The sequence below is a fragment of the Lepidochelys olivacea genome (assembly GCF_965140295.1).
Source record: "Lepidochelys olivacea isolate rLepOli2 genome assembly, chromosome: 5".
Classification (NCBI taxonomy): Eukaryota; Metazoa; Chordata; order Testudines; family Cheloniidae; genus Lepidochelys; species Lepidochelys olivacea.
In genome coordinates, this window is record NC_140415.1 from 97,062,592 (window position 1) to 97,086,257 (window position 23,666).

General features: G+C 40.7%; 1 protein-coding gene across 2 annotated transcripts in view; it reads right to left on the reverse strand.

Annotated features, from left to right (window-relative positions):
* The window catches only part of PCSK5 (proprotein convertase subtilisin/kexin type 5), a 300,051-nt gene that overhangs the window by 264,607 nt on the left and 11,778 nt on the right, over positions 1–23,666 (reverse strand). For both annotated transcript variants that reach the window (XM_084628879.1, XM_084628880.1), the window contains exon 2: positions 4,420–4,524. In XM_084628879.1, coding sequence (XP_084485005.1) covers positions 4,420–4,524 — 105 coding nt within the window. The remainder of the gene's footprint in view (positions 1–4,419; positions 4,525–23,666) is intronic.

Sequence of the window (23,666 nt, forward strand, 5' to 3'; positions counted from 1 at the left end):
TCTAGCTACCATCGTTCGGGGAAGTGGAGTGGAAAACTCCATCCGTCAATGTAGTCTGCATCACCACGACAGGGTTACAGCAGCATGGCTGTAGCATGGTAGTGTAGACATGGCCTGAGATCACACTCATATTTCAGCTCTCCTTCCCGTTAGCAACCCCTTCTGCTGGCACACTATAAACAATGAATAGTCCTGGGGAAAATACTGAGGGGTGCCTTACCTGCTTCATTCCTCCATAGGGAAATTCTGCACCAAGAAATTGAACAGCTAACTTGACCATAAGGAAGTTTCTTCCTAATCCCAATTAAGGATTCTAAAGGAAAGTCAGGTAAGCACAGAGGGAGCAGAGAGGGTCCCCAACACCCTCTGCAGCTCTCCATACCCTTCACTAGTCATGGATTGACTCTGATCACGCTTCACCCCCATACATACGCACTAACATTCCCAAAAGGACTCTTCAAAGCACTCTATGGAGGGATGACAGAGGAGCACACGACTGCTGAGGAGGGGTTTACTGAAGGGTTCATGCAGAGTTCATGCACCTGGAAACATTCAGGGCACACCCTGACTGTTGTGTAGGAGCGGTGCACACACTGCTCCGTCCAAGGACATGGACCATGGGAAGTCGCTCAGAGGACATGAACCATGGGAAGCTTCCTTGGACTGGGCTCAAGGCCTGAGAACAAGGATTGTAGTAGATAGAGGCTGGTAAATAAGAATATTAATCAAAGTCATATTATTTTCTTTATTGATGCCTTTTGCGGTCAGAGTATGTAATGCGCAGAGGGGAGAGAAATAAAAGAGAGGTGGAAAAGCTGACAGGGGCAATCCCGTCAGCAAACCAGCCTGCTTGCTCGCCTAAAGCCGTGTCCTGTCTTGTATTGAACCGCAACAGTTTACAGTGAACGCTGCAAGAGTTTAGTTGGTGGGGGTGAAGCTTGTTAGAAAGGCCAGGGAGTTTTGTTCTGTCTTATCATTTGCCTACCCACTATCGACTTGGGGCAACACTTTAATTTGGTGCATGATACAGATCCCTGCTTTGGATCTTGGCCCCTCTCCTGCCTATCTTTCTATCAATTTTTACAGCAAGCTGCAACCGGCGATGACATGCTCAGTAACCGCACTCTAGCAGTGCTGCTTTGAAGAAAGCTCTGTGTGAACCTCTCCACTCTGCAGAGTTCTGTGCTAGGCTACGTTAAGAGTGCTGGAGGTCTACATGTGACCACAGGCGCTCACTTTGACCATTCCTCCTCTAAAAGTATCTAATTGATATCCTCTCTTGGCGGTGCCAACGTACATTCCTGAGCTGAGGCGCAAAGGGCTCGCAGCAGACGCTAATAAATACATTTCTCAATATATGGACAAAATTCTACTATGCTGAATATCGTTTACATGCTCATTTAAAGACAGAGTAGGGTTCATGTAAACATTGGGCCAAATTTTGAAAATGTGTACTCTACACACGTCTAATTTATGCCAACTTTAAGGCCTTTCTACACTGCCAGAGTGGTGTAAAGTGGCCTTCGTTTAAATGAGAATGAGAACCAAACCCTAGATCTTCAAAGCCAGCATGTACATTTAACTAATTAATCAGTTAGATGCAAAATTAGCCTTTTGTTCACCCATTTATCTGACTTGTGTAAGAAATCATGGTAACTGCCCATAAAACCGCAGATGCCATTTTTAAAAATATGGGTCCTATTAATAATTTATGCAGGATGTAAACAAAGGCCGAAGGAAGTTCCTGCAAGTGTATCTGAAATAACTGGGAACAAACAGTAATAGAGTAAGAACAACTTACAGGAAAATCAAACAGAGCAGTATTAATGAATTGTCTGGACCCAGATTCTTGGCTACTGGAAATGGGCCCAGCTCCATTGAGTTCAAAGAAATTGAAGGGATAACTTGACCATAAGGGAAGTTTCTTCCTAATCCCAATCAGTTAAAATGTTTCTAAGGCATTAATAACCAAATTCATAAATATCTAGAAAGAGAGACACTGTCATAAAGTGTCATAGTTCCATTGAAATGAATAGAGCTACACTAACTTATGCCAACTAGGAATCTGGCCCTTTGTGTTCACACAGTCAAAGACAACACTATGCATACAAGTAGTTTGGAAATACAAGACTACAAAATAGTAGTATTAACTTCCTGAATTCCCATTAAGTGGAGGTAATGCCATAGAATTAACACAACTAACAGGTGGGATTTACCTGCAATTAATTCTGAGCACCAAGATGGGGTTTGAGTAAATGCCCCTTTAAAACTGGGCCCAGTATTTTATCTTTATTTTATTTTTTTTAAAAATTTAGTTCAATCCTGAAGTCAAAATACCCATAGAAAGAGGAAGAACGGAAGCTTTCAGGGCTGACCCCATCATGAGTTGCACATATGCAGTTTTACATTCATTTTGTGTACTAAAATAATGTCACCATTTTCAAATCAAATGTATAATTAAGTATGGGTGTTATTTTGTCACTTGGAAGACGATTTTAAGTTACAAGGAAGCTACTTTTAAACAGTTTGGAAAGTCCACAAATGCTAGTGTTCACCTATTTAGATTGTAAACTCCTCTTAGAATCTAAAACACCACCAAGGCTATGTGTCTTCATTGTTTGTATTGCACAATGGGACCTCAACCCTGATTGGAGTTTTTGGGTGCTACAGTAATATAATTTAAAAAATAAAATCAAGAAATTCATAGTTATGATTACCAGTCAAGTGTCCATTAGTAGTATTTGATGGGACGGATTCTCTGATGTGGCCAAAATCTACTTGGCACAGCAAGGGACCATCAGGGAACTGGTTATGTCTCCCTGATTCTTTGTTCAGCTCTGCCTTAGTCCTTCCCCATACTTCGCTCAAGGCTGCTCTAATCTAGGAATGTTGTGAGTGATCCAAAAGGGACCATACAGCAGCTGGATATAGCCACAGTGTTTGTGCTAGGTGGTGTCTGTGTACAACAAAGTCAGCTACACTAGCTCTGTGCCCACAGAAGACTCACATGTGCTGGGGCAGTTGCTAAAAGATGCAAATGGTTTCCACTCCATTTGCACTACTGCCTATGTGGGGGCGAGCACTTGGTATTTGTTCAGTGAATCTGAGTATTCCTGGACCCTCCAGCCTTGCCCCTGACCCTCTCCATGTTTATCACTGAAACAACCTGAACAATAAGGTTGATGGAGCCCTTAGAGAACACGGTTTAGCCATACACTGTGTGAGAACCTCCTTTGTAGACACCCCACATCCTGTAGCAAAACTACCCTACTTATGCTTCCTACACAGCCTTCCACACCACTAGAAAAGCAGGATTCACCACTCCGTGTCTGTGTGTGACATTTACCTCCCTGGGAAACTACATACTACACATGTGCAGCATTCTGCTTTTATTCGTTGATAATTTTTATACTTAACTTTTTTTCAAGGTTAGTAAAGCATAAATTTCTCAGTAAGGGGGATCAACATGCTATGTTTATATACTCCAAGTGCTAACTCTTGAAAAACACTAAGGTTTTTTTCACACTTGAATAAAATAAAAAAGCTTAATGATTTTTCCTCAAACTTTTCAAAAACATTCATTTCTTGGTTGAGGAAACACATAAGAAATTCCAACTCCAAGGTTGTTTGGGGGAGAAGTTACAAAACAACTGAAATTAGGGGCTTGCAATAAAAATGCTTTCTCAGCCACAATTATAAGATAAAATATTGTGCAATGCTATAATAGAATGGCCAGTATTACCCAATGCCCTCAGTTACCCAACATCAAAAATTTGCTAAGACTAAATATGTGATGCAGGGTGAGATGCCACATTTCAAATAAAAAAGGTCCTTTAATATAAAATAAGGAATAAGGATTAATTAAAAGGAACATGGAAAAGAGTGTGCAAATCTTAATTCCCCTACTTCACTAAATGACCATAAAAAGCCAACAAATACCACCAAACCATGGGGATATCATCCTACTTTGCACATTTTCATTCGCAAAGGCAGCCGACAAGAAAACAGCAGTCTGTTAAGGTTATTAAGGTGCATCCGATGAAGTGAGCTGTAGCTCACGAAAGCTTATGCTCGAATAAATTGGTTAGTCTCTAAGGTGCCACAAGTACTCCTGTTCTTTTTAAGGTTATTCTTGGGAGTTTAAACTTGCAAGGCATGACATAAAGATTAGTACATTAACAAAATTCTTATAGTACATCTCCCCCAGGAACAACGGTGAACATTATGTTCTGAGGATAGCACATCAGTTAATAATATGGTATTTGTCTTTGTTTCATCTTAATGTACCTTGGTGAACAGATAGTATATCCACTCTTGTAAAGCTAGCTGCCATCCAGGCAAATGTTTCCTGATATGACGTTTCAAATTAAAAATGCAGAAGCTTTTGCCTCAGATGCTTGCCTAGCTGGATTTTCTTACCTTTGGTTCCATTGAAATGAAGCTGTGGGTACCTCTACTTGAGAGAACTGACCTTTTAATTGTTTTACTATGATAGAAGTGGTAGTAATCCTTCAGTGCTCCAATCTGTTGGGAGGAAGAGACAGGGGAGGAAAAGAGAGAGAGAGAGAGATTTAATTTATGAAAAGCAGTTTTCAGTTTTTCATTTTTTAAAGGACTATAAATTATGCAATTTCCTGCTGTGCTGAAACGTTACTTGAACCCCAGTGATCATCTTTCAAAAGAAGGACATAGGATATGAAATGGATGGAGTGTCCTTGAGGCAGCAACTGCAAAACCAACTATTATAATTGAGCTGCTTAGCCTGTCTGTATCTACCTTTTTTAATGTTTAATTTATATGCAGCATTTTAAGTAATTCTATATCAATCTATATCCAGACTGTCTTCACATGGCAAGTATAAAAATCATCAAATAGCTATATTAAAAAGCATTCCATCTAGTTTGCTCAAGGAAATGTACTATAAAATGCACAATAGGTTATTTATGTCATTAACTTACCCCAAAAAAGTTCTAAGCATCATACCATTCACAAAGGAATATAAATATACGATTTTTGGGGGGGAAAGGGAGGAGTAACGTCAGAACTCTTAATCAATTACTAGAAGTGCTTATTCAAGTTATGAGAAGTCAAAATGGGCAACTTCTAAATAACAGAATTCAAATTACTTTGTCTCCATCACTTCAGTATAGTCTGGCAATGTTGTTGGTTTTACCCAGCACTAATCTTTGTAGTAACAAATTTTAAATCATTTACACCTGTGTTATAATGGATAGCCAGACTTTTAAGACATTACTCATATACATCCACACACCCAACATCTTTGGCCTAGGGAAAATGCTTCCCCTAAGCATTTTAAAATTTGGCCTTCAAGAAAATACCATAATAGTTGTAAATCTTAGAGGAAGATCCTTTATTTAAATTAACAGAGTGTTCAGATCTCCTTTTTTTGCTTATTTTTAACAACATTTATTAAAATTGTAAACACTCAAATGACCTTAGAAAGAAAATCTGGCTTAGTTTTGAAAACAAATCTGAATGAAATCACAAAAGATGATGGAAGAATAGCTATCTAACCTCAAGGATTCTGTGTTTTGAATTAATAGCCCCTAATAAAGACAAGTATACAGGAAATAACACAAGTGTTCAACCTTAAAGCAAAGTTCTAGGAGAACTGGCAGGAAAACACAATAGGGCTCCAAGGATCTGTTTTTAGGATTCATGAAGACTAAAGTCTCTGGCTCTGTGCTGCCTACAGGACAATGCAGAACACTTTATCACCTCCTAGCCCCTGTGCTGGAGCTCACAATGCCAGAAACAAGGCTAGGGTGCTTTAAACTAATCAGTGGTGCCAGATCTAGTCCTCACCCCAGCATTGGCAGCATTCAAACTTTACCAGTTTACGCAAGGTCTCGGCCCATTTATGAAGATTTATGAGGTTCTGCAGTATGTTTGATGCAGGAGCCTGGGGATTTCTTGTTTGTTTGTTGCTTTAATTGCATTTTTTGCATATTCACTAAACCACAACATTAAACACAACTTTAATCTTCTATAGCCTCCCTCTCATTAGTATGGATTAATGAGCCTCTACTGTAACTCCTTGTTTATACACACACACACACACACTCTGCAGTCACAAAGCAAGTAGGTCTGTATTTCACCATTGCACAGAACTGCAAACACAGAATTCTGTCATATTTATTTGGGGGAGGAGCTGCCCGCCACCCCTGGGCTGAAGCCTGACCCCACCACCCCAGGAATGTGTGGAACTCACTGGCTGCTTGCTCCTCCAGTGTTTGTTTCTCCAGAGGGGCCAAGGCTCAACTCCTGCTAGAGGCCCTGAGTGAGGGGCTACTGCTCCCCCACCCCCACAATCATCACCCAGGAGGCTGTGGCTGCAAGAAAAGCCCCTGGTGGCCGCATGTCGTCATGCTGGCTGCATTTGAGAAACACTGGATTAGGTTAATAAATACTAGTGGGATCAAAGAAGCCCAAATCTTGGAAATGGAATTTGATTCCTATTCAGTGAGAGCCAGTGCTTTCTCATAGTAAAGCAGTAGTGTACTAAAAAATTTATTACCCTCCTTTAACTTAATGGGAATTTACTTAGACCCTCAAAATCCTTGGACCATAGAGAACCACATGTATGTGCAAACAAACACATGCATCCCTACTATGATTAGGATGTCTTGCCTGCTTTATTACAGATAAGAATTTGAGTTAACTTTGAAGAAATTAGCCAACACACCATCATTACTGTGAAACAACAGCAAAACTTCTGGTTTAGTTCTTGAAATATATTTTCCCTAAGGCAGCTTTAACTCTGAAAGTAGCATAAGGATAACTCAGGATACAGATACAGTGACTCAGTTCCTCTACCTCACTGAACCTTGGAGTGTCCTCAGAAAGCTTGTGACGGATGATAAACTCCATATTGAGTACATTACATACATTCACCAGGCTGTTCTGTAGGGCTGGTTGCAGCAACAACTGAACATTTCCATTGATCCTGTATAGCAGCACGTCAGCAGGGCTCACAAAATTACTTGCCCATTTGATAATGGGAAATAGGAAACCTTCTCTGGTGGGAAGGGACTTATCCATCAGTTTCCATAGAATTTAAAGTTTGATTTAGACTAGAAGTTTCTACTCCTTCTGGTTGCAAACATAACCTTCTGACCATGAGCCGAATGGGATCTGTGATACGCGGTAGACTACCTGAATCTGTAGACAGACATTCAGAGTTTCCCTGGCCCTTGCAGGGGAATTGGGAGGGAAGGGAGGATTCTCCACCCTACAAATTCTGCCTCAGTAAGGAAGACACCTGGCAGTCCCTGCAACCAGGGGAGTGCAGTAACTGCTACCTCTGTGCAGCCGTGGGCACACAAATCACTAGGTCTGTGCAGAGGATGGAAGTTCTCTTTCACAAAGGATTTGAGGATTTTGAAATTTAGCTTTGTTCCAAATCAAAATTGAAGCCAAATCCAAGCCAAAATTGAAAATTTCAAAATTCTTTGAAGGAACATTCTGGTCATTTACAACATATTCTTTTGATTTCAACTTTTTGAAGATTTTGTAGTAATTTTTAATTATAATTGTATATTATATAAATTATACATAAGGAGGCATGGAGGAGTTCCTCCCACACTGGCCCCTCCACAGGCTGAACTCACCAAGAGAAAACAGGCTTCACAATGCTAAACAACAGTGCAGCCTTTGCCCTCTCCCTGTGTACTGGGGAACTTGCATATCATGCAGGTCCTGACTTTGTCCTTAGCTCTCTAGGGGGGAGTGAAGCTCTGCAGTGCTACTGACTCAGTGGCACGTACAATTTGCACAATCCAGCCACATAGCAATGGAGAGGTATGAACTGCCCAAGGCGTAAATCCTGTCTCCAGCTCACATTCCAAGCAGGCAGACCATGCAGGAGGGTGTTTCTTTCCTACAAGCCACTCTTCAATAGTGAATCACACTGTAGCCGCTTCTCCAGTGCCAAAAGTAGGCTCTGTGCTTCTTGCCTTCTATCACCTTGGTGCGATGTTACTGATAGTTCTGCACAGTGGTGGATCCACCAGACCAGGGCAGGAACAGCAGCCCTCAGCGGGCTGTGGAGCTGCCAGGAAATTTGACTGTAGAGTAAGATATGGATTAATTACCCAAATCCCCAACCTACTTCTTCAAACAAAGCCCATTTACTCTCGTGTTGTGCTGAGAAACATGATGTGTTATTTAGTAAACATTCTACAAGGTATTAGGCCTCATATCATTTCCCCATACATGCTTCAGCACGGTAAGGTTAAAGAGTGACTTGCTTTCAGTTTTGTACAGTTTCAGGCACCAAAAAGCTGGCCAATTAGTAAAGAACTTAAATAGAAGAGACAGAGAAGATCACAGCTGCAGGAAACTACTCAAGCTGAAATGCCAACAATGACGAGCAGACTTCTTTCCAAATATGTCAGCTCCCTGCCACTCCCATTGGTTTTGCAGCCCAGCCCCCTGCTCCTGAGGAGTAAATGAGTTTTTCAGATTATTTCTGTCAGCCATGATTAAAACAACAACAAAACTACCCTGTTACTGACATTGCTGCGTGCTCTGGTCTTGTCCTGCACTGAAGCAGCAAGTTAAAGCCATTGTGGCAGTCAGTATGTTTAAAAGAGGCAGAGGCTGCTATTTTGCCTTTTCACTTAAGGCCATGAATACACTACAAGCTTTGGTCGACAAGTTACATCGGCATAAAGCCACTGCAGTTAGCATATCGCTTGTGCATGTGCAACCTGCCACTGTCCAGCACGCTCTTTTGGGAAGTTTTGGCAATACATATTGGAACTGAAATAAGTCGTGCAGGGTTGACTGAGAACAAGGGTTCAGCTTCATAGCTTGCAACAGTTTCCATCCCATAATGTCATCTATATCCCATAATTTTCGTGCCTTTAAAAAAAAATCCCACGAACCTGCACAGCCCTCCTCACTCTCCATCATCTCTGACAAAAGTATGGAGCCTGAACAGCTCTGCACTATTGTCCTAAGTTTTGCAAGCACAGGAAGCAAGATCCTCCGGTATTTGCAGAGCTGTAAGAAGAACTGAATGAGCGGGGAACATGATGATTTCTTGGAGGACAGATTGCTGTGGAACACAGTGAGAACCAATTCAATGTTGTTGGTGGAGTTCAAGAAGCAGCTGCAGATGATGGAGCATTGCTTCTGGACCTGAAAAACAAGCACCGACTGGTGGGATCGCATGGTAACACACGCTTGCGATGATGAGCAGTGGCATCAGAACTTAGGGATGCGCAAGGTCACATTCCTGGGTCTGTGTGCCAAGCTTGTCCAGTCCTCCAGCGCAGGGACATCAAAATGAGAGCTGCACTGTCAGTGGAGAAGCAATTGGTGATCACACTGTGGAAACTTGCAACGCCAGATTGCTGCTGGTCAGTGGAAATCATTTTGGAGTTGGAAAATGCAGTGTGGGGACCATTGTCATGCAAATGTGCAGGGTCTTTAATCATCTCCTCATAAACAGGATTGTAACTTTTGGCAATGTGCAGGATGATAGTGGATAGATTTGCAGCAATGGGGTTCCCAAACTGCAGTGGAGCGATAAATGCCATGCATATCCTTATTTTGGCACCAGACCATCTTGCTACAGAGTCCATCAACAGAAAGGACTACTTTTCTATGGATATGCAAGCACTGGTGGATCACTGGGGACGCTTCATTAACAGTGTTGGCTTGTCCCGGAAGATGCATAATGCTCGCATCTTTAAGAACACAGGACTGTTTGGAATGCTATAAGAAGGGACTTTTTTTCCTAACTGGTGGATTACCATTGGCAATGTTGAAATGCCAGTAGTGATCCTGAGGGATCGAGCCTATTCCTTGCTCCTGTGGCTCATGAAGCCATACACAGGCCACCTTGAGATCAACAAGGAACGATTTAACTACTAGCTCAGCTGGTGCAGAATGAGAGTAGAATGAACTTTTGGTAGATTGAAGGGACACTGGTATTGTTTACTCATGACAGTGGATCTCAGTGAAAAAAACATACCAAGGGTTATAGCTGCCTGCTCTGTCCTGCATAAAATCTGTGAGGCAGAGGGCGAACAGTAGCAGCCAGGGTGGAGAGCAGAAGTGGCTGTCTGCTAACTTTGAACGGCTAGACACAAAGGCTATTATAAGAGCTCAATGTGGAGCTATACGGCTCAGGGAGGCTGTGAAAAAGCACATTGACAGTGAGCCACAGTAATGGATTGTGTAGTACTGTTCTCTACCTGGACCTGCTGTTTTTGGGACCTTTAGGAATTTTGTGGTGCTTGCTGTACAGTTATGATTATCATACTGTGTTTGTCACTGATCCTATGAGTTGTGTCATACTGTGCAGTAACAAGTAATCGTTTGCTTTCAGAACTTCGAGGCACTCTGCAGCATATATTATGAACGAATAAAAATTATTTTCCCAATAACAGAATTTTATTCAGTAACAAAATCAATGCAAAGAAAAATCAGTGAAATTTAAATGCAAATACAGTAAACACTTAATACATTAATGGACCAGAACTTAACAAGGGGAAAGAACATTCATGTCTACTTTTACCTACATATACAGCAACCATGGTTCTCTCGGGTCAGTGTATGTGAAGCTGTGATTGTCCTTATTGTGCCCAGGGGTGGACTGGTGTGGGTAGGGATGCGGCCTCTGATGCTACATGGAATGTTTGGGGAGGGGGGAAATTGGGAGGTACTGTAATGGAGTTCTTCTTTGTGGATTGCAAAGAGAGGTTAGCCCACAAGAGTCCACCCATAGGTCCACAAGAGTCTACAGCATCTCTGTTTGCTGCCAGAGAAGCTCCATTATGTCCTGGTGCATCTCCTTCTCTTCCTGCTGGGACTCCTGGGCCTTTCTCCTGTCCACTCTTTTCTTCTCCAGGCTGTCTGCAGTATTCACCCTCCAGGCCCTTTGCTCATGGTCCGATGCCGCACTGGCTTGCAACATCTCACTGAACATGTCATCCTGAGTCCTCTTCATTCTCCTCCTTATCTAGCTCAGGCATTCCGTGGCTGTGGAGGGGAGACCCTTCAAGGCTTCAAAGGCAGCAGCTGCAGATAAAACACACAGAGGTAAACCATTGTCAATATAGTCACAATGGAAAGCAAAAGTGAAGATTCAAAACTCCCTTCCCTTGCTCCCCTGAGATTTTAAACAAGACGTGTCTATTGACACTTTTGCTTCAGCATGCTTATGCATTGTGCCACTCACTGAGTGTGGCCCACCAGGGATGAGGGAATTGCTTAGTTGAATAAAACTATGAGTACAGGGCAATGACACTGAATACTGGCACCATTTTCCATAGGAGGGTAACAAAGGCAGAGAGAGCACAGCTGCTACTGGCATCCAAAAGCTGCCTGGGTCCATATGCTGCTAGCTTGTCTACTGCAATAGTGCCTGCTGAAGTTATCGCTGACTGGCATGGGAAAGTGTCCTACAATGGCGGGAAAAATAAGGTTGTCATCCCTAGAAACCTTTGGGAAAGGATTGCTGAGTACCTCCATGAAAGTTTCATTGAGATCTCCCAGGAGGATTCAAGGGACAGCGCTGTGTACATAAACAAACTGCTCCGCATGGCTCCCCCTTGCCTAACTCCACAGGGGAATGAAAAGCAGATAACAACGCTGCCTCTCTTTGTTGTACTTTTTGAAAAGTGTACTTCAATGAAAACTTGATAGTTGTGTCCTGTCAACATGGGGGCACCATCACTATAATGGGAAATAAATTTATATGCTTACCCGAGGATGCTTTCCCTGCATCAGGCTCACCCATGCTCGACTGGTCTGCAGCGGAGTCTCAAACAGGTCCTAGCTTGTGGCGTTGCTGGACCCCCCGGTCATGTATTTCCCCATCCTCCTCCTCACTGTTCACACCATTGGCCTGTGACTCCAGCTCCTCAGAGGTATCCATGGTGATCTGCAGGGTGGCAGTGTGGTCTCTGCCAAGTATGGCGTGCAGCTTTTTGTAAAAGCGGCAGGTCTGTTGCTCAGCACCAGATCGACTGTTTGCCTCCTTGGCCTTCTGATACGCTTAACACAGTTTCTTTGTTTTCATGTGGCATGGCTGCTGATCCCTGTCATACCCTTTTTCCTGCATCCCCCATGCAATCTGCTCGTAGATGGCCATGTTTCTTTTGCTGGTCCGTAGCTGTGCTTACACAGCCTCTTCTCTCCTCAGGCCCAGGAGATCCAATACCTCCTGTTTACTCCAAGCTGGCGCATATCTGGAGCGAGTAGCTGGCATGGTGAGCTGGGCAGTAGCACACAACAATGAAGAGCTAGCTGCTAGGTGTGCTCACCAAGTCAGACAATCAGGAAAAGTTATTTCAAAAATTCACAGGGCTTTAAAGGGGAGGGGAGCTTTCCAGTCTCCAGGACCCTGGGGAAGTAGAGTTCACAATTGTAACCAGAACAGTCAGTATTGGGCATTGTGGGACAGCTGTTAGATTGATCCTAACGGTCCTAAGAAACACAGTGTCTACACTCTTGCTACGTTGACGTCAGTACATTGACCATGGCTCCACACTGCTTGGATAGAGGGTGTTACTGTAACGGGGCACTTACATTGGTGGGAGACAAATTTAAGTACAGACACGTGCAACTAGGTCGACAAAAGATGGCTTATGTCTATCTAACTTTGTAGTATAGTCCAGGCCTAATAGTTGGGCTTAACTGGTATTCTCAGATGCCAATGCATATCTCTCCCCTATTCCCTTTGTTTTCCCTTCAGGCTAGTACTCCAGTCTGGTAGGGAACAAATACGTTTACACAACATTGCCAAATCTGTACCTCTGAACGGTGGTGACATTCCTCAGAATAACAGCTCAGTATCTGCCAAAGATCAGAGTATGACTTCAGTGGCATTCCTGGAAACTCCTTTCTGAAGTATGCAGATACTATGGAAATGAGCCCTTCCTCCATCCCCACAAAATGCCAATATATGAGAACATAAAATAAAATAAATAAATGGAAAAATAAAGGCCAAGATTTTCAAAAGTGGCGAGTGATTTTGGGTTCCTCAGTTTGTGTGTGCCCAATCTGAGACACCTTAAAGGTATCTGATTTTCAAAGCATGGGTGCTTAGCACTGTCTGACCCTCTCCTGCTGTTCAACCCACCCTCACCCCCCGAAATCTAGTGGCCTGTCAGAGACAGGAGTGGAGAGAGTGGCAGTTCTTGGAGTGGAGAATCTCCCTCTGTTTTTTCATCAGTTATGCTGTAGTCTGAGGTCGTGTCTTCACTGCTAAAAGAGGTGTGCTTTTTTACCTCAGGGTGACTATTGAGTGTGAGCTACCCCAAAGTGAAAACGCAGCTGAAGATGAGGCATTTTAGTTTTATCCTGACAGAAACTCACTAAGGGCAGGCCTATACCATCACCTGGGGCTGACATTGCTTCGTCTACCTCATGGTGAAACGGAAGTGCCTTGTCTTCACCGTGTTTTTACCTCAAGACAGCTCACACACATTACTGACAGGCAAAAAATACACCTTTTTTTTCAGTGAAGACAAGGCTGAGCAGCATAGTGGTAACTTCCCCCCTCCTTAGCCCCCAGAGCAGTCTCACATTCCCCCATGAGGGCTTGTACCGCAGTTTGGGAACCAGAGTTTTAGATATCTATAATGGTTTGTGTTCCCTTAAACCATTTTTTCTCGGTCTCATAGGTTGAAATGAGGGACGGTCATAACTCTAATTCCAGACAAAAATAAAAGCTAATTAACTGCCCCTCAGATAGAAAATGCATTGTTGTGAGTGAGTTTTCTTGATCAGTTTCTGAAAAGAACCTGGTCCTCAAGACAAAGGAGTTCAGCCAACTAGTAACACAGACAGGTTGACGATTCTCTTCTGAATTACTTGTGCATGAATAAAACAAGGAAGATTAATTACTGCGTCCTCCTGTTACAATAGGAAGATCACTATTTCTGTTTCAAATAAATCAGCTTTACCCCCAAACATAGCAAGTCCTTTATCCTTGAAATTCCCTCTCTTCTTTTTTTTTTTTTTTTTAAACAGAGAAAATATAACACCTTATTGAAGTAATGTATGCCACTACTGACTTCCTTTGCAGCCTTGGGCAATTTTCCACTGTATTTCAGCTGTTTGCATGGAGAAATTTTGCCTGTGCACTTATATTGAACTGGAAAGGTACAATTTTGTTTTTCAATCAGTGGATGTCTAAAATGAAAAACTGAGCTATTAACATAAAATAGCTCTGCATTATGTTCTTTCGCATAAGAATGTTATTACTATTGTTTACATACTGCTGCATTTTCCTTTAAAAATCCCACAAAAACCTTAGTATGTTAAGTGCTTCAATAGGAAATCCAAAATAAACTCTCTAGACATTTAACTTGTTATATGTGCCTTTGTTAACAGGACAAAATGAGCAACAATAACTGCAACTGAATTTGCCTTCTTTGCATCTGTTCTATTTTCAATATCAAGGCTGAGATTTTCAAAGTCACTGTTTTATGGTTAATAGGAATTGAACATTTAAATCCATTAAGAAGCTTTAAAAATTTCAGCACAAAAATGTAATTAGAGTGTGGATATAGCATGTTAGAGAATATACAGTTTTAAAGAACTTCTAAAATAAAAAAAATTTATAATGAAAATTATTTACATGAGATTACATACTGCATTTTGTATACCACCTATATAATCAAAGTTTCTCTAATCTGCTCCCAATGTAGGTCATATTCCAAAATATATTTACCAATATAAAGATATATCAGCTTTCCTCTAGGCTATGCAGCAGACAAATAATTAACTACCTTGAAAAAGCTCAGGATACACAGGACAAACATTTATGGATCAATAGATGATGCAAATACAAAAAGAATGTACAGTTATGCACTGAAAGAAATATTGCAAATGAACTTCTGTCTAGTGGGTCTCTTGTACATCAGTGCTACCATGGAAACCATATTCAACATTTGAAACTACACGATGAAAAGAGAAGTGCTGAGAAACATTTAGCAACATGTAATGCTTTCGTATCATCAAAAGAAATAAAATGTTTTGATACTTAAGAGTGAGGTCTTACTTTCCACTAGTACAACCTTAAGTGAACAGTCTTTGGAAAAATGAAAAAGATTCAATGATAAAAGAGGTCAGAATTTTCAGGGAACACTGTAATCTTTTAAAAGAAGGATGACCTTTAAAAAGATCAGAAATGCATCAATAGTTTCATATTCATATGGGTTTAATCACAAAGAATTATTCATTAAAAGCACCCTTCTAAACAGGCTGAACAATCCTTCAAAAGAGGATTGTGGCAGCTTTTTTGGATTATATATTTATTTAAATCCTGCGGATTTCAATCTGAAGTTGTTCTCTCCTTATAAATGAGGTTGGAGAGGAGGGAGCGGTTAGCTGGTTGTTTTAAATAAAACTACTTAGAGATTTTAATTGACAACATTTAATTGTATCCAGTGATACTTCTCTTGGAATGTTTTGAAGAAAATAATATTCATAGTAGGCCAAATCTTGAGCACCGTATCCAGGGAAACTTCCAATAATGGTAATAGGAGATTGCCTGATTAAAGACTAAATGAAAGCTAAGGGTTAGCTTTATATATTTGTCCTTTACATGAATGTGCAATGAAAAGAATGGCCCAAGGAGCCTTCCCAGTGAGACTCCCATAAGAGCTACCGAAAACTGCAGTCCCTTCAGCACCCCAAAAAAAGAAGAAGCATGGGACAGAATGGGCTCATGGCCTCACCTCCCTCTATCACAGCATGGGAAATGGGGGTGTGCTGCATTTCAGGGAGGGGGAGGAAGAGTCAAGGGACTCTTTCTGAACATCTGAGGAAGAATGCCTACTAATGTTTCCCTAGAAGCAATGTGACACCACACCACTTCAATGCAGGGCTGTGCATTACAGGCCCAAGTAAAAACTGAGTAAGGACCTCAAAATTGGCCCTAACTGGACTCAAGGACTGAATAAACAGTGAGTAAAAACATCAAGTTGTTGGCATTTTAAAGGACCAAACCAACAGAATTCCTAATGAATTCAAAGTGATATTTGGCCATCATGTTGATCATTCAAATACTCCAAATTAAAAGAAACTTGAATTCTGCCTTTTGAAGTCCATAAAGAACACCCCTCCTCCATCTATTTCCTTTCAAGGACTGAAAGAGAGGTTATGATTTTAATAATATGTTAAAAATAAAGGACTCAAAATTTAAGAAACACAGATACAGGATTTTTTTTCAGTTCTTCAGCAGATGTCTTAGCATTAAACAAGATCATTTTCAGATTTCTCATGTTAATGTTATCATGCAGCATAGCCAGCCTAACCATCCCACAAAATGAAAACACAATTATGGACCATTAATGAGAGTTTTATGAAGGGAGGGATTGACCTTTAGGTAAGTTAATGTCCCTGTCAAATAAAACAATGTACTCTTAAACTGATTATTCATCTCCCTCTTTGTTGAACCCAACTATTTACCTCATTGCATTTCCATCGGAACTACAAAATAAGTTCAGTAAATACTTTAATCCTTTTCCACAAAGTAAATAGACTTTACCTCTGACATCTGTAGTGATATAAAGAAAGTTTTGTAATCGTTATCCATGCAAGTTCAAGTGACAACAAATGCTGTTTGGACCTAAAAAGAAGCTGTAGGGAAAAATGATAATGTTTGTTTCTCTAAAAAAAGCTGTTGGGCAGGAAACAAATCTCTTTAACATTTCAAGAGGTTCACACAACTGCAGCTTTTGTTCTAACCTTCTTCTCTTTTCTTTTCTAACTCGCCAGTTGGTAATTTAAAAGCTGATATATGTCTTCCTTAGAATAATCTTCATTGCTGTTATTACTGACTTCTACCCCTATTTCATGTTGGTTTAGTGGAGAAATGCAAAAGGAGAATGAAAGAAAAGAAAAGGAATATACATACTGTACCATGAATGTTCATTTAAGTACCTTACATCACTGACATATTCCATATTTTATGACTATGCCAAACCCTAAGCACTGCTGATGGTGGAGGGATTAATTTGGACTCTCATCAATATATTATTATAATTCTGGAAAATAATGTGACTTTACAAGGTGACCTTAATCACTGTTATTTCAATCATGTCAATCGTATAAAGATAAGTTATTAAATAGATTTTATGTTTTAATAAAACAGATTCATGGGGAAAAAACAGGCATTAATTTCCTTTGAAAATTGACCACAAAATGTTTAATAACATGGGCCAATCCTGAACACCCTCACTCGCCCGCCTGAGCAGTCCCACTAGGCAAAAGTCTCTTCTCGTTTGCACCAAGTAAATCAGAAGTAACTTTGCTGAAGTCAATTGAGTTAAACTGGTTTAAGCGAGAGAATAATCTGGTCTAATCAAACTAATTGCATGAGTAAGGGTTTGCAGGATAGGGCGCCAACTCAGATATGATGCTATGTTTCTGTTCATTTATTTTAATTTCAGCATAAAACTCACTAATGCATTAATATCAGAAGATCTTATAACCTTCAAAGTGACTGACGCATCAACGTACAGTAGTCATGCTATTTCCATAAAACACCTAAAACTGCAGCCATAAACCTTTTCAGACTGTACTTTGCCTTACAAATCTGAACTCAGTTCTTATTGGCTATAGTAATTATGTTTTCATTGTATTGACTTTCATATCAGACTTTATTGAGTAATTTCCCCCTCCATCCTCACTACATTTTTTTGAAGAATAATAAAGCTGTGACTCATGAGAATTTTTGGGAATGAGTTTAGTTCATCTACGTGATGTGTGGCATTATTAAATACCCATCAGCCTAGTTCAATCAATCATTTTATCAGTGTAAACTGCCACAACAGTGAAACTGTAACATACTTCTTTGACTTTGTCCTGTATCAAAGTCTAATCATCTACCACTCTGCACAACAAGCTTAACAGAGCATGAATAAAGGTCAAACAATCCCAGATCCAGATATTTCAGTGATAATATGCACATATCTTATTTGATCAAAGCAAGATCCTTACAAAGGCACTACTATATTCTAATGAAATACTGAGGCCTAATCCCACACCCCTTATTCACATGAGCAATCCCTACTCATGCAAGTAGCCCCATTGACTTTGATGGAACTACTTATGCAAGGACTACTCATGTTTCAGCATGGAGTCCTATAGGTAGATATTGAAATTCAATACTTGTTAGTAAGAAAACACCTGTATTTGGCGGGACCTAGAGACAAGCTTCAAGAAAAATATCAGATCCTGTAGCATGCACACCAAATCAGAAAGGAAACATCAGGAACATGCTACCAGTTTAAATGATGTTTGGCAAAACAAAATCTGGATTATGCCAAATCACGGAGCTGTTGGTTCTAGGTATAGTCAGGTAGGAATCTACTGTCTATTTAATCTAGTTAAGTCAAGTCAGAAATAACAGTAAAAAATTACATTCCCCATAATTCAGACAGTTAGGTCCCCCTCCTGCTCGCACTCATCAGTAGTGTCAGGTGGACTACTAGAGCTCAATCCAACTTTCACTTAAATCAATGGAAATCTTTTCACAATCGTTAATGGAAACTGCACTGAGTTCTTACTGAGACAACACCTAGCATATATCTTGATGAATCCAGGCTCAATCAGGAAAAAAGTTCTGGATCTACATTTTATAGTACTGACACCCCTCAAAGTACTTGGCTACAGCATTAAAATTACTAAGTCAGTGAAAGCTGTGAGGTCCAGCTACAGTTGGTGATCAGGTATCTAGATTTACCAAAGCCATTGAAAGTATTCAGGACAAAACTTGGGGTCTGTCTATTGCACATTTATAAGGAATACTCTTTTGGGACATCCTCTTTGGGAAAGAAATCCTTTAGAACTTTACAGATCAATGAATACATACATAGCTGTGTCTCAAAAATTATTTGTGCAAAGGAAAGAAAAACATTTTGCCTTCACAGATGGCAGGTTATTTTTATGATCTCTAGTGTACATTTATTTAATACATGGTTCCATACATTTAAATATAGGAAGTTTGTTCAGCTTTGAAATAAATAATGAACGGCATAAAAGAAGATGTATTTTAAACATACAGACCGCGTTTCAAATGTAAAACATTTACTTTTCATGCCATATAATTCCTGCATTGCAAAGTCTGCTGAATTGTTTAATATTTAAAACATCTTTGGACACATACTATTTTGAAAAGGCAGCTTCAAAATAATGTATCACCTTAAATGTGTCAGAAATGTAAAGAGATAGATCAATAGATCCTACTAACCACCTTCTCACGCCCCCTGCTCACTGAGCATGTATGTACAGTAGGGAGATTATTACATGTTTGGGGCTTTAATGTCATTCTCAGGCTACAGTCAACTCAATGTCTCCTTATCCAAATGCAACAGTTTCACTATGTTCCCAGCACATGACCAAGAAAGGGAAATGACTCAACCCTAACAAGATGGAAACGCTGCTCATTGGCAGGGGAAGCATCTAGAAGAGTAGGCGGTTGTGGTGTCAGCACCAATTACTGATGACATGCGATTGACTTCGCCAAAAAAGTCCACAGTCTAGGTACCCCAGTGTGTGCTGGCCCGTTTTGGGAGCTCAGCAACCCCATGTATGTCGACCGATCACACCCCAGATGATGGATATGGGCTTGGCCTGGTGGCTGAGTCAAGTGACCAGATTCACTTGGTAGCAGGCTGGAGGTGGAACTTTCTACAAAAAGGAGTCTGTTCCATCAGTAGAGAAAGGAAAGAGACTTGCAGGGAGTAGGAATGCCCTTTCAGGAGCTGTAGGGTCAGAGAGAACTCCGGAAAAGGGTTTTCTACGGTAGCCAGACAGAAAGACTTGAGTGGAGTTTTGCAATGAGGGGCAGAAGCCTTAAGAAGTTTGAGGAAACTCCAGGGAGCAAGATCTGTGTTTTGGGAAAGAACTGTTGAGCTCAGCAAGGAACCAAATTAATGTTAAGTTGGGGAAAGACATCCTATAAGCTGATATGCAATCTGTGCTTCAATAAACCAGATCCTCAGAAGTGTATTTGACTCATAAGGGTCTGGGGGCAGTTGCTAAGAAGCTCAAGAAAACAAATCTGAGACAGTGTCAGGGCTTGATGCCAGTTCAGGTCAGACCCTGTTACATTGGGGCTCTGATGGAAGGCATTAATGCTGCTGGATTCTTGGGTATAATCAGTGGTGGGCCAGGTAGCTGCAACCACATCTCTTTAATGCTCACATTATGATGGATAAGTAGGCACTTTGTCCCCTCAAGAGTACACAACTAGAACATTCTGTTAGGCTACATTTGAAGACTATCCATAAGCTTCAGTGACAAAAGAGTGTAGCTGCCTACTTGTTACTTAAATTGGGAAAGCTACTGTGAGCTTGTAAGGCTGGTGCTCACATCCCTGCACTCACTCCCCTTTTCACTTCTTGCTGGTTGTGATCTTTAAAGCCCTGAATGGATTGGGGCCTCACTATTTGAGGGATCACAGCTCACTCTATAACCTGTCATAACAATGCAGCTGTGTTGTTGGTGACAGGCCATTCTCAGTTTAAGGCCCTGCCTTTGGAATTCATTCCTCCTGGCTGGCCCACTAGAGACCAACTTGCCCTGAGGAGCTTCAGATCATTTTTTAGGGTGGGATTTGGTTGACTTTTTGGCTTTGGCTTAGTTTACTTTGCCTATTAATTTAGGCTACTTTAGGTTTAATATTTGGGGCATATCTACTACCTTTGTGAGTAAAAATTTTCATATAAGGATGTGCAGGATCAGGTGACAGGTGGTACCACCATGTGCTATGGGTAGCAGATATAATTTATGTGGGTTTTTTAGTTTTGTTTGGTTTGTGTATTGTTTGTACTTAAAGCTGGTTGCCATATCAATAGGCACAAGAAATTCCACCAAAATTAATAAATAGAATGTTCTCTACTTCTTGTTATCCAGAAGTGAAGGCTACCTGCTACTTTTAATTAAGTTAAACAGCTAAAAATGTAGGCCACCTTCAGATTCTAGTCTCAGATTTCTAGCACACAGCATACAGATATCAACAATGCCCTCACTGCCCAATAAACTCTCATACAGGCACAAATGCAGCCTTCCCCCCCCCCACACACACACACAATTTGAATAAGAATGCATGTACAAATGTAGCAACTGATTTAATCATGAGTTCTAGCAATGCTGCTAAGATTTGTATTTTGGCTCTAGAGAACAAACATGAGCAAGACCTACTTGCTTTTGGCAAAAAAGAGCAAAGTTCAAGGTTGCTTTTACTTCACCAAAAATGAGACAAACCTAACGACCCCATAACAGATGCTTTTTTTGCCTAGTAACATTTGACAGTATGCTAGGCTGCTGATAGGAAACCAAATTTTCCTAATTGTTTACCACAGATTAAACATATAGTTAATATGGTACAATCCTGGGAGAGGTAACACTGGTTCCTGTTTTAAGAGACAAGTTCTGCCCCAGTTATGCATGGAAACAAGTCCTATTGACTTCATGTGGAGTTATCTATGCACATGAGGCCAGAATTTGAACCTCAATGTTTTCAGACCTCCTGTTAGAAAACTGAATTTTCCCAATTTCTCAGGTTGATGGTTATCTCAGCTTGACATTCAACATTACTGACATGACACATGATTCAATGTGGCATGTCACAGAAGGATTTTGCCCTAAAATGTAGGATACTTATTATCTGAAAGTCACCAACCAAATAAGAAACATTCCATTAACTTACACAGTGGAAAAATAGATTAAAAGATGCAGGCAGCATGAAAAGGCTCATGAGTTGATCAACAGTGTGGACCGGCTGCTGCTTCTCTTTCTATAACTTAATGATTCTAAGATCCAATTCTGCAAAGATGTGGACACATGAGTAACTTTACACTCATGAGTAATCCTACTCATGAGCATAACTTCTTTTACAGACATATGTTTGCAGGATCAGATCCATAGTCAGTGGCTGCATTTTTTTTCTAGAAGTCCTTTACAAATGCAAAATATAACACCATGCATACAGCTATTTAGGAAATATGTTTTCATGTAGTAGCATAGGTTAAATTTGGGTCAGTGATATGTTCATGAGAGTTATCAGAGCTTGTTGTTACAACTATTACTATTAATTTTGTTGACCATTTCTATAACACTTTTCATCTTCACATCATGTTACTAATGTCAACCGATTAATCCTCACAATAGTGAGGACTGAAGCACAACGGAAGTCCAATCCTAATTCAGGTCTCTGGGCACTACTATAATATAAATAATTATAACAACGTATGTCTAACGAACAGTAATTCTGGCTTTGTGACGACATATTTCTGTGTGCTAGCATGGATTCTTGCCAATGTCTCAGGTCTTATAATGTTGGGTATAGCAACTCTGGTTCATATGCATATAATTCTGTTTTGTACTCTATGCACTATTGCTCAGCTTCCACATTTTCCACACAGACCTGTTGTTTTCACTGGCTTCAGTAGTTAATCTTGCTGTCCAGGCTGTTCTATCTGGGCTAGATGCTGATCCAGCTACAAAGCAATTTAGCATAGTTAATTTCCTCGAGTTCGATAGCAAAAGCTATCTTTTTTTAATGTCTTATGATCAAGTGTTTCAAATATAGCGTATGTCTGAGGTAGTGCTGCTCTAGATAGGAAATCTACTTTGTGTATTTCTGATCCTTTACCATAATATAACTTCAAATTATATTTCTTCTATGAATCTACATGGAAGGCATTTGTGGTAATAGAAAAGGTTTATGAAAGCAGTTTTCTGGAGGCTTATGGTCTGCATCATCATCACTGATCACATCTCCACCATGCAGGTACTGAATGAATCTCTCCCTTCTTTTCACTCTCTGCATACTGTTGCTGTGTAAGCAAAAGTGAGCTTGACATAAAAGCTGCTTGGAGGCCTTTCCTGTAGTAAGGCTGCACCTAGTTCCTTCTCATTTGCATTGTGCTGAATTGGAGCATCCCCTAAGTATGCACCCAAGTACATCTTTGCACTTAAGTACTGGGTACTGGCTGACAAATTCTTTTACCTGTTTAATTGCTTTGTCATTTCCAGACAGGATCCTTGTCTGTTACTTATACACATCAGAGGGGTGGGGCAGAAATTTTGTAAGGTATTCACAAATTCCATAAAGTGTTGTATTGCTTGACATTTTTTCTCCCAGGTATTCCTAGAATTTCTCAGGAGTTAGATGTGCAGCTTCATCTGTGAGCAGATGCCCTATCTAGAAAACAGCCAAAGTCCTAATTTCATTTTCAGTTTGAGATTGTTTTTACTCTGAGCTGTGTTTTTAACAGTACTGGTAATTTTGCTTCCTTGACTTTCGGTCCATCTCAAATAGTACTTTCCTAGCAGGCAACCAAGTACATGAAACAGATCCCCATTGCCAGCCATTATCTTTTGGTATCATCTTTGGATACAGTGTCCATTTTTATTGATTCACTCTGAGCCTTTTGCCACGGTTACTAAGAGAAAAGGCTCCTTCACCCCTTTCACTACTTGAAAGTTTAAATCATAATTCATTCTTATAAATGTAGCTCAGGGTGCATTTACTTAAGGCAGGGGTGGGCCGTTTTAAGCCAGCCCGCAAGCTCCCACTGGGGAGCGGGGTCTGGGGCTTGCCCCGCTCTGGCGCTCCAGCCGGGGGTGCCGGGTCAGGGGCCACACCATGCTGCTTGGCCCTGTTCTGG